At 33.6% G+C, this 13169-nt stretch overlaps 1 protein-coding gene across 1 annotated transcript in view; it reads left to right on the top strand.

The window, feature by feature from the left end:
* LOC107439577 (nose resistant to fluoxetine protein 6) overlaps positions 1-12866 on the top strand; it is a 92864-nt gene extending 79998 nt beyond the window's left edge. Inside the window, exons 14-16 of the mRNA XM_087159102.1 lie at positions 8606-8798; positions 11052-11194; positions 12458-12866. Coding sequence (XP_087015228.1) covers positions 8606-8798; positions 11052-11194; positions 12458-12646 — 525 coding nt within the window. The 3' untranslated portion in view covers positions 12647-12866. The remainder of the gene's footprint in view (positions 1-8605; positions 8799-11051; positions 11195-12457) is intronic.
* Positions 12867-13169: the final 303 nt, after the last annotated feature.

Raw genomic sequence — 13169 nt, 5'->3', positions numbered from 1 at the left:
AAGTTGTTTTTGACATTAAGCAAATACTGGAACCACTATCGAGCAAGCATTTTACAACATTGTTACCAAATTTAACATGAATCAATGGAATATTATTATTATTAAAGGCATTATTTGAGTAAGCAATATTTAAATTATGTTCATCATAAGACATATTTGAAGAAAGTTCATTATTGTGTATAACAGAATCATGCTGCACATTATCTTTGTTTACATATGATGACACATTTTGAACATCAAAATTGTTTAACACACTACCACATAAATTATTATCATAATTTCACTTATTTTTGTGCAGAGAAATATACTGCTGAGAGGAAACATGTCCACCACCACATTCTCTCACAATTAGTTTAAAGATTTAGGCATTGTATCACCATTATTTACATCAGAAGCATGTTGATTAAAGTGTGAAGGTACAAAAGGGTTAACATTAGGTTGTTGAAAATTACCAACATTTTGAGACCTAAAATTTTTATCAGGATTAAATTGATTAGCATAAGGATTAAAATTATTATGACTGGTTGGTTGATTAAAACTTTGGCTCGGCATAAAATTTCTATCCCTAAAATTATTATGAGAGTAAGAAAGTTGTGGCATTGACTGCATTTGATCGTTAAGAAATTTTCGACAAACATTTTGTTTATGACCTGGCTTTTTACAATAGAAACAAATTATTCTCTTATTCTTGAATGCATTATTACTTGTTCTAGGAAAATTATTTGAAATACTATTTACTGTTTCATTGTTAGTTTGTTTAATTAAATTACGAAATTGAGTACACTCGGCTAGTGAGTGAGCTTCATTACAGTATGAACAATTTTGTAGCAAATTTATTTTATTGCTTAAGGCGTCTATCTGATTTTGGATACTAAGGATATCTCTATTAGCAGGGGCGGCTGAACTTAATATGTTATGGGCTTCGGCTTGTAAAATAGTTTGCTGGGCAGTTGATATACTACGGGCTTTATCAATTAAATCTTTAAAGTTATCTGTCTTTTCAAGCATTAGCTTTTCTTTCAAATTTAGAGGCAAAGCATTTATGAGTTGGAGGGATTTAATTTGGTTTAGTGCTATTGGATCCGTAACAGAATTATAAGTTTTAGCTACTAGGGTGTTTATTCTATGACCAAAAGTTTTGATACTCTCGCCTGGCAATAACTGAATATTATTCAGAGTTAATAAATTAGTAGAGGGGCTATCATCATTTGAAAAAAAAGACTTAATTAGGATAACTGCTTCATCAAATTTAACATTTCTGAATTCTGGTGATGTTTGGAAGTAGTTTCTAGCATTTCCTGTTAATTTCGATTTCAAAAACAGAAGAGCAATCTCATCTGACCAGCCATTAAGTTTTTTTAGATCACAGAGCTGTTCCAAGAACCACTCTGGAGACTCGTCTCCATTGTAATTTTGGATCCAAATAGTGATCTTTTCAGCCATTTCGTAATTTTTGTCTCGTGTAATAATATTTGCAATTTCAATCATAAAACATTATAACATGATCATCAATTAAATAAAATATATACAATGCATTTCCAGTTCATAAACAAAAAAAAATCAGCACCATACGGCACCATTAATATATTGTGTTGTTATAGTATTAGTAATCTAGCCATTTTAGAAATTGTCATTACTTGAAATTTGTACTAGGGTGATCGCATATATATTTTAAATAAAGGAGGAAAGAGTTCAAAGGTTACCTGACCCTTCGTACAAGAAGGATCTCCAGGTTCTTCTGGTCATCGGAGCTGAAATTCAAGATGATATGAAATAGGAAACTGACGCAGCTTTTTGAAACAAATTAAACTTCTTTATTTCTTCGATTTCATGGTTCCATGAATATTGTTGACTCCACTGAAACTTCTTTCATCAATCCGAGAAGACTCGCCAAACCTTGGCGATCGCTACCACGTGTCTAATCTGGTAATGCAGTCGTCATTTGGGTTAAATCACATTCCCAAAATAAACATTTGATGGACTTCTGAACCAAGTCTACATTAATCTCTTTCTCTTATTCTGAATCACTCATTTTCTTTTCGTCTAAAGGTAAGCTCATAAGAGCTAAAAAAGGTTTTTAAGAGATCTCGTTCACATACAATCTCATCATTATTCTCCCAACTGACGCCAAGGAGGGACGCTGGCCAGAGCAAAGCACAACTCGGTTAAAGTTAGATGGGAAAACATCGATATAAAAAATCAATACTAAATTCGATGGGCTATCGCGGCTAAGCGCAATTAAAAGGTAGAATCTTACTGCTGATGTGATGTAGCAACATCACATATACTATTAAATCACCAAAATCAAAATATTAAAATTACAGGAATCTACAACTCGCCACAAAATCAACTCACAGATCAAGATATTCAACTTCTCTTTCCACCAAATATACCAACAATAGTCGCAGGAGATCTTAATAGTAAACATACAATATGGGGCTGCAACACCACCAACAACAATGGATATCACCTAAGAAAACTAGTTCTGGATAATAACTTGACTGTCATAGCACCAACCAGCCCAACACATATTTCAACCAACAGCTCCAACATTCCGGACTTTGCCATCACCAACCTCCAAATTCCCATACTAGCCTACACACTCGACCAGCTCTCCTCCGATCATCTACCAGTACAATTCTCAATAGGACTATCCACGCAGCATCATGAAAAACCAAAACTCAAAACAGACTGGAATCTCTACCAAAGAATACTAGCAGCAAACAATAGCAACCCACCCAACCTGGAAGACGAGCCCACCATCGTAAACCATATCCATCAACTACAGCAAGAAATAACTAAAGCATACGAAGCAGCAACCACCGAAATAAGTAAAATAGCACATCATTACAAACTACCAATACAAATCAAGAATGTCATCAGACTAAGAAATTACTATAGAAAAACATTCCAAAGAACTGCAGACCCCATATATCTGAATGAAATGAAGCAACTTAACAAGCAAGTCAAAAAGCAAAGTAAAGAATTCAAAAATAAACTCTGGAGAAATAAGCTCGCCTCTCTATGCACTTCTGATCAATCAATATGGAAAATAGCCAAAACTTTCAGGATCGAACCACAAATAAACAGACCCATCAAAGGACCGACCACACTCATCTATGACACTAAAAAAAAAAGCCGAAATATTTGCCGATTCATTACAAACCCAGTTCTCACCTATTACAAAAGCAGATATGAACCACCATAATACAATAGTTGATGCAGTAAACAAATTTCACGAAGAACATCCTATCAACGAATCTATTGAACCAACGGACAATAACGAAATCCTAAATATTATTCGCAGACTAAAAAACAGAAAAGCCCCAGGAGAGGAAGGAATAACAAATCTGATGATAAAACTATTACCACATAACTATATTAGCAGAATTACAAATATCATAAACAGCTGTCTCACACTCAACTATATCCTACAATATGGAAAAATGCAATAGTCATCCTATTTCTCAAGAAAAACAAAAACCCAAGCTGCCCTGAAAGCTACTGTCCGATAAGCCTTTTAAGCATAATAGGAGAAATCTTCGAAAAAATAATCTACAATAGAATTAAACCTCACTTAAATATACTACCAGACGAACAATATGGATTCAGAGAAAAATTAGACACAACCAAACAGCTACTTAGAATAATTGATTATACAGGCAGAGCACTAATAAATAAAGAAGCCATAATATTCCTAATGATAGACATCTCCAAAGCCTTTGACAAGGTCTGGCATACTGGCATAACATATAAACTAATGCAGCTCAACTTCCCCCCAGGCATTATAAAACTACTCTCCTGCTACCTGAACAATAGAACCTTCCAAGTCAGCCTTCAAAACCTGAAATACTAAAAAATAAACATCTCAGCGGGTGTCCCTCAGGGCAGCATACTGGGTCCGATCCTCTACATCCTTTATACCTACGACTTCCCAATAAACAAAGACGACTACAATAGCATCACAGCATACTACGCAGACGACACAGGAATAATTATCAAATCACGAAGCCCAAATCTAGCACTCATCAAACTACAGGATCAACTAATCGAAATAGAAAACTGGTGCCTAAAATGGAAAACAGCTGTAAATGCAGATAAATCACAAATCCTAATAATACAGAAAAGAAGAAAAAGAATCCAGCAAAACTGCCAACCGAAATTATTTAACACCCCAATACCAATAGTTAAAAAAGCGACATATCTCGGACTAATAATAAACTCTCCTGGGCAGACCACGTCAAACACATCACACAGAAAGCAATAGCAGCAACAAATATCATCCAACCACTGATCTATAATCCAAATGTTTCCTTACTAAACCGAAAACTACTATATACCAGCATGATAAGACGAATATTAACATACGCATCTCCTGCCTTGGCTACAATACCAGACCACCTCATGAAAAAACTCAATCAGTGCCAAAATAAAATCCTAAGAAAAATCACCCGCGCCCATTGGTTCATTAGAAACAAAAATATCCACAAAGATCTCAAAATTCCTCTCCTCTCAGAATTCATCCATAAATTAAATGACGATTTCTACCTCAAAGCAGAAAAATGTCAAGCAGCAAATTTCAACCAGATCCTCTCATTTGAAAACTACAAAAAAGACAGCCATCTCCGACCAATAGCAGCAATCTACACATCTGACGCCTCATATCATCACTATCAACGTAAATAAAAGCCAACAGCCATAGCCTCATGAATAGCACACCCGACTACAACCACCAAGGTCCTTGGATCGACCCCAACTGACATCACTTTTATAAAATATCTTCCGAAACAGCCATAATGCATTAACCCCTTGGGGACGGGTGATTCAGAAAAGCATTCGTACAAAATCAGAATCAAGTTGCAATTAAATAAAAAACGGTAACTTAAATGTAGTCGTTACTAATTTGACAGACTTACTTTGCTTTTATTTTAATTATTGTTAGTTTAATCATATATATAATCAATGTTAATTCAAAGTATAACTAAATAGTTTTATTTTGAACAAAGTAATGGTGAATTAAATAAATCAAAAAATTATAACTCCGCCCACAAATAAACTGCTAAAGAAATACTTTGATTACCAGTTTTATCTTCTTACCCTGATTGATACGGTTTTTTGCTGTCACGTATTTGTGACAGTCGGCGCGAAAGGGTTAAATCATCAAATATCAAGAAAATCAACTACCCCTCACTGCATCCTGACTTCCTACATCCTGCCGGTCATCATCCAGTGCCTCCTGAAAATACAGTATCAAGAACTTTGACTTTCAATAGAACTTTAAAAACCAATAAATACTTCAAATACTACAAAATAAAAATGTAATAACCAATATAAATAATTTCAAAAATAATATTCAACTATGTAAAAACAAAAACAATGCCTGTAATTTCTCTTTTTATATATTTTTTAATTTTTTATTTATTTATTTATTTTTTTTCTTCTCTTCATGCCACCATATTGTAGCATAACTCAAAATGATTTAACTCATTGTAAATATTTCATGATGTGTGGGTTAGGGGCCGCTGCGCGGCCCCAGGCATCCAGTTTTAGTTAAATAAAGTAAAGTAAGTGTGATAAATTTTCTTGCAGTGAATTGTTGAGAATAGATTAACTCCTCCCGAATATTATTTAATATTGAAATAGTTCTTCTACCAGTATTTTCTCTTTTCCCGTACCATATGATTATAATACATTAATAAAACTAATTACTATGTCTAAATTTTCCGTGTTTTTGATGAAGAAATGCTAGGTCACTTAGGCGATCTGTCAAAATTAATTTTAATTTGCTGAATGAACGTTTGCAGCTAGCAATTGGTACTGAGATAGTCAGGAGTATTTGAAATGCCGCTCTCAGATTTGGAAAAACATCTTCTCCATTCGAGATTGATTATAACAGTAAGAAATTCTAATGGAATTTTAGGTTTAATTTCTTTTCTACTGCGGAGTAACATTTTGCTGTCATATATTTTGATAAAAAGTTCTATTACATTGAAATCTGTATTATAAAATTCACCCGGATTTTTACAATTTTTTTTCAATGTCGTTATCAACATTATCCTTGTTTAATAAATTTTCAACGTCTTGTAGAAATCCAAATTTGAAATTAAAGTCACTTAATCGTTTACACATTTCTTGTTGGAGACGATCAAAAGTGCTTTCCTTCCATAACGCGGGGAAATTTCACTTTCTGCTGAATGACCACCATAGCCAATTCTCCAGGCACGTATTGTTGTATCCATATCCCATTTTTCGCAAAGAGACTGCTTTTTCTATTGCCTCCTTACAGAGCTCGTCTCAAATTTCGGCTAGTTCAGTCGCTAATGATTCAAGATCATGGAACACTTCTCTAAAATTCATTCTAGGATCTTGTAATCTGAGCTGCACACGATCAATCCTTCTTAAGATTTCGTACCAGAAATGAACTAAAGTTACAAAACTAAAGGTTAGTATATTTTACAACAGAATTGTAGCTTTACTTCTGTTGTCACTTGTAGTGGTAGTGTGCTCTGCTAATTTTTCTATTAGTTCTTTTATATTCTATAGCCCATAGATGATAACGATATCCGCTCCGGTGGCGCTCCATCGCGTTTCAGATGTGTGACCTGCCATCACGGCAGCATTATCGCAACATTGTGATCTGCAGTTTGTTAATGAAATTTCATCGTAATTTAATTTCTCGAAAATTGTATTTTCGATCGAGGCTGCATCTTTAGCATGTATTTCAATAAAACTCAAAAAAGATTCTTTGATGGAAACTTTTTTATTGATAAAATCAGCATCTACATACCTAGCGACTTGGGACATTTGTTCTCGATGAGAGATATCAGGAGTTGAATCAAACAAAAGTCCATAATATTTATTTCGTTTGAAATCGTTTATTACTTGATTTCGAACTGTAGATGCCAGAAGATGATGTTGTTGTTCATTTACGTCGCACTAGAGCTGCACAATGGGCTATTGGCGACGGTCTGGGAAACATCCCTGAGGATGATCCGAAGACATGCCATCACAATTTTGATCCTCTGCGGAGGGGATGGCACCCCCGCTTCGGTAGCCCAACGACCTGCACGCGAAGTCGAGCACTTTACGGTAGCACTTTTAACGAGGACCAATACCGCACACCCTCGGTCCCTGCGCAGACTGACCCAAGTGGATCACCCACCCGCACACTGACCGCAGCCAGTGATGCTTGACTTCGGTGATTTGCAGGGGAACCGTGTCTTAACGATCAGTCCTCTGCGGGACGCCAGAAGATGAATGAATTCATTTGTGGTGACAAATATGAGAACAACAAATTTTCCTGTTAACAAATTTTTTCATACTCTATTCACTTAATAATGGAATCGTCGAATAGATGTAGTAAGTAATCTCATTTGATTTATTCCTTACCAAGAATGCTTTAAACTTGAAAGGTAATAACATAGTGAAATAAACAATATAATTTATGCTGACATTAAACTTATATACAACATTTAATAACATTTCATTTTTATTCTAAGCAGAGCGCGATGACAAGGACGTGAATTAAATATTGAAATATATTTAATATGAATTTAATATAATATGAATTAAATATTATGAATAATATTTATGAATTAACATTTATTATATTACACTGGCACTAATTTAAAATATATTTTCCAGAAATAAATTATAATAAAAAAAAATTATCCAGCAATTTTTGTTTTGCGGACCATTTGGCGCCCCTTTGTGAGTAGCGCCCGGGGCATGATGCCCCCCCTTGCCCACCCCTCGCTACGCCACTGAAAAAAATATCTCAATTTTCTCACTCTCAATTTTCAACGACCTACAGTTTTAAAAATCTAATTTGACCAAATAATTTCATAGCCAAAAAGTTTAAGTTTAGTTTCAGAAAAGATTGTTTAACCCTTTCGTGCCGACTGTCACAAATACGTGACAGCATAAAGCCGTATCAATCAGGGTAAAAATATAAAACTGGTAATCAAAGTATTTCCTTAGCAGTTTATTTGTGGGAGGAGTTATAATTGTTTGATTTATTTAATTCACCATTACTTTGTTCAAAATAAAACTATTTAGTTGTACTTTGAATTAACATTGATTATATATATGATTAAACTAACAATAATTAAAGTAAAAGCAAAGTAAGGGTGTCAAATTAGCAACGACTACATTTAAGTTACCGTTTTTTATTTAATTACAACTTGATTCTGATTTTGCACGAATGCTTTCCTGAAACACCCGTCCCCAAGGGGTTAACATGTTAATTGCCGTAATATGATTAAATTCGCAAGTTGTATATTCTAAATTTGCATTAATATAGTAGAACCAGTGATAGCTAGATTACATTAAATTATATTATATCACATTCTAACTGGTCTCGTTAAATCAAATAATATTAAATTCAAACTGGTCTTGCTTGTTTTTCTTCAGGATACACAAATTGATAACAAAATAAATTTAAAAAAAATTAAAATCACTTCAAATTTAACACTTTAAAAAACGCATTAGTTTCAGTATACAGTATTCATGCATATAGTTTCATACAATAATATTTCAGGAAATTTTGACTCATAATAAAACTGTTCATTATAACTGCAGACTAAGTTAAACTCTTTTTAATCAGCACATCAATGCCATAGGCTGGCTTTTGTCATTTATGACATTCTTTACTATGATGACTTTGACTTACAAGTGGAACCAAGGAATGCACGCTAACCCAGGCGTCTTTGTTTCAACTTTATATGGCTGCACTCACAGACTGGCCTGGACTCTGTGTCTAGCGTTTATAACATTATCCTGCACTTGGGGGCAAGGCGGTAAGTTCATTTTTTGCAGTTTAAGCGAGAAAAAAAAGATTCATGATGTTTTGGATGTGTTTTGAAAAAATCTTCCATCAATTGTAAAAACGATTTATATCTGAGACATTGAAATAATTTTATAAATCACTTTTTTCGCATAACTTTTACAATATTTTTTATAAGGAGCTATAACATAGAGTCCTGTGACCTGACGGTGTTTCTATACTTTTATTTTAGCAACGATCTATGTGTAGCATACATTTAAGAATGATTTTAAAAAAAATATAAAAAAATTAATTTTAAATATTTACACAAATATCTATAATTCATCAATTTTCTTGAACTCCGTTGTCATTTCTATAAGTAGACAACAAAAGAGTCACCACCAACAATCTAAAAATTTAAATTTTCTCATCCTCATAATTAGTAACCACATTATTTTATAAAGTTTAAAAGTATATTAAAATATTGTTTATAGTGTGGTGTGATCATGGGATCACCACAATGTTTATCTTTCTAAGTACCTACTGGGCTGTCTCCAACAGGAACGCCCTCTTCGTTCCCTTTGAGAGATCTCTAGGGCTCGACTCCTAGCTTGTCTTTAGAGATTCTCGCAACCGCCAAGAAGAGGACGCTATCTTTTGGAGATAGACCAGTATTCCCCGTAGATCTCGAGAGTACAGCTTCTTCCTTTTTTGAGCTGCGTGTTTGATTTTTTCCCCCTGTGTGCTCCAAGTTTGTAATAATTCATCATAGTTTTATTTTTTCACCTTCATAAATTCAACAAATCGCAAATTATCTATTTCGTAAATTTAATTGCAACAGTCTCAAATATGCTAATTACATAAATTAATATTTTTATACTCCCTGGAGCACACAGGGAGGACATAGTCCACGTGTTGAACTTGATAATTTTTTTTTCTACAATTCATGAACAGTAGATGTACTCTATTAATAAATATGACAGTTAAATAAAAGAATTTGTGATGTATTTGGAGTCCAGAGAAATCTTTTAGCTATGGCAACTTAGAAATATCTCCCATAAGAAATAACTTCGATGTTCCTGTTCTGAGAATTAAAACAGCGTAACCTTTAGCTCATCGTCGTTAAGGTACGTCTGAAGTAAGTTTGATATCTGTCCATGATCGATGCCAGAAGACGAGATACCACCAGCTCTGGCGAGCAACATCTTCTCTCCACTAAGCGGTTCCACACGGTATATAATGATTTAGCGTTTACATTAGTTCAAACAGCATATTAAAGTACAGGGTCTCGAATGAAATAATGATGCGTAAAATGATCTTAAAAATCGATGTAATAGTTCAGATTTACTTACATTTAATTAATATTAATTCTACGGAAAATTCTATCAGTGAAAAAACTCGTCCCATGATACAAGGATGCAAAAGATGTCTTTGTAAAATAAAAAGGTAGGGCGTTTAACTCTTAAATGTATATGCTACTGTGAGTGACTGAAATCAAGAAAATGTCGACTTTCACCGGTGAATGTCAACAATCACTTAGTTTATTTGGTGAATGTCAGAAATATTTGTTTCATCCGAATTGATAGTAATTTACTCGTAGATATTATTATATTTATTCGATATTTTAATATCTGCCGAGGATAAATTAGGAGAAACATCAGCGTTTGGAATAACGGTTAAATGCATACTGGGCAGTGGCATTTGACTTTAAAAAACATTGATGTAGGGCAAATGTATTCCTGGCAGTGGCACTTAATTAGACCTAGAATATATTTCGGACATTTACCAAAGCTGCAATGTGATTGTTTACATTCACCGGTGGGTGTCAACAACCACAAATTTTGGTCATTCATAGTAACGTTTACATTAAGTGTACCGCTTAGTTTTGTGGGATAATTTCGTTACAAGTTTATATGAGCATGCACCATGCTCTTTTGCGCCGTATATGCTGTTTTTTTTTTAAAAATTGAATATTAGCATTGAGTTTCAAAGGTTAAATACCCTACCACTATCTGTTGTAAAAGAACCTATAACAGGAAGCACACTTCCGGGCTCAAAACTTTCAGGAAGAAGTAACATCTTTTCGACCACCTTAGCTTTGAAAATACACAGTGGTGGGTTAACTTTAGTTATTATGTTAGATGAACTGTCTGATTTATGCAAAATAAACTCTGATTATGAATATTTCGTGATAGCCCATTTAACTTCTTTTCGAAAAATAGAACATTCTTTTTAAAAGAAAGCTTGGTCAAAATGGAGCAATAATAGCTTTTATTTTATTTTTCAGGAATCATCAATAGTATTCTGAGTTGGGAAGGCTTTGTACCATTCGCCAGATTGACTTACCTGGTGTACCTCGTTCATTATGGTCTAATGTATATTTATACTGGGTCCATAAGGCAGTCAATGCTGTTAGGACATCGGACTATGGTAAGATCTTGTACGAAAAAGACTATTAAATAAACAAAATCTTTTACCACCTCCTTCTCGTTCCCGTGAAAATGACGGGGTGAGGTTTCACCCTCTATTTCTCGCTCCCGTGATATCGATGGGCTGGAGTGTTCAGTAGTAACGAGCCAATAGGAATGAAACTAATTCTTTTCTTTTGACCGGATATTTTTTAAATTTTCCTTTCCTGCTGGAAAACCAACATTAAGTCGCAGTAACCCTAAATGTTGGCTTTTCCTAAAAACTTAACTTTTTTTTTTAAATTTCAAGATAAAAACAAACCAAATATTAAAAATGAATATATATATATATTGTTCATACACATATTTTTATATAATTTTCAGGGATAAAAAAATAGGCACTTTTATGACCGTTTTCTTGAAAATTCACCGATTGTTAAGGGGTTAAAAAAAATACGTCAAATAAAGTACCTTAGTAGCAAAAACTTATGAAACACATAGAATTTTTTTTATAACATTTCATCAAAACGTAAAAACATAACTAAGTTCTTGTTTATTTTAAGTTGATTAATGAAGTACTTGTCAACTTACTCCACTTTATTGCCAGTATGTGTCTAGAATCGAGGCAGTAAATCAGGTCTATCGGAAAATGTTTGCGAAAGAACGAGCCACATTATACAAGGATGCAAAATATACATTTATACAAAAAATAAATAATAGGTAATAGTAGTAATTTTATAGATGAGAGGTTAATTGAGAACAGACAAGACGGCATCTAAATCCGTATTAATATCACGTATTTAACTATATTTTTTTGAAGGCATTTTTAAGTATAAATAAATCAAAATTAATAAATCAAATCAGAACCATTTAAAGTTTAAACAACTAACTTCTGCCCCTCCCCTCAGTGGGCAGTGGTAAAAATTATCAAACGTTGACAGGTCAGCGGCAACAAAAAGGTTGGGGAGCAATTGCTCTTTAGGATTGCAAATTCCATATTAGAATGCTTTTTTAAATTATAGCAGTATTGAAAAAGAAAAGCTTTAAACTTCTTACGCTCATTTTGGACGATGTAAATTTTGTATGAATAGAAAGGACTCCACTTCTAAATGCTTCTAGCATGATCTTTCAAACTGTGCCAACAGTTTTGCCTCGTAAAATCTTTCAAAATATTTGGCAAATTGAAAAAATGATTGTTTACTTAGATTTAGCATAGAATTATTTCTATAATTTTTCCCTAACTTTTTATATCATATTTACTAATTCTTATCTTTCTGCTTTCCAGATCTTCATATTTTTCAACAATATGATCCTCAGTTTCTTGACAGCTTTTGTGCTAGGTTTATTCTTTGAATCGCCTTTAATGGCATTAGAGAAAGCATTCTCGGATGGAAAACTGAGAAAAGAAATTATGCCAGTCAATGCAGTAAATGAAATTGTTATTAGGAAGAATGAATTGCTACATGAATATTGAATTGCTTGAATATGACAGATATAATTTTTCAAGACGTCTTCTTTTGAGAAGTGCATGTCCATTCTTCATTCGTGCTGCCTTTAAAGGCATCGTTGACTTTCAAGCTGTTTCAGCCTTTGATAGTCTATCAATCATTAGTCATTTATTGAATTAAAAAAAACTAACATAATAAACTATAGTAATATATTGATTTCAATAAATTGTTTTGAAACATTGCAAACATAGAATTCATATGACACTTATACACAGTTTCAGGTAAGGGTAATTTAATTCCTTTTCTTTCTTTGTTCCTTCTTAACACTAGTTGAGCTTCACTGAGCATGTGCAAAAATTTTTTTTGCGAATCATCTTGTCTTCTAATGCGTAAAAAAGTTACTGTTAACCAACGGCAAATGCCATGCAAAAGCTCTCTATTTTCATCTCACTTAACACGTTCAAGCCGGGGTGACCCACTGGTGGGACACGCTAGATTGTCTCATCTTGGCAGCACACCGGAGTAAAAACTGGTAACAAATAAATTTCA

The sequence above is a fragment of the Parasteatoda tepidariorum genome, chromosome 3 (genome assembly GCF_982258835.1).
Source record: "Parasteatoda tepidariorum strain Cologne lab strain chromosome 3, Ptep-v5.0, whole genome shotgun sequence".
Lineage (NCBI taxonomy): Eukaryota > Metazoa > Arthropoda > Arachnida > Araneae > Theridiidae > Parasteatoda > Parasteatoda tepidariorum.
Note: the sequence above shows the minus strand (reverse complement) of the source record. Positions and strands in the feature narration are given on the sequence as shown.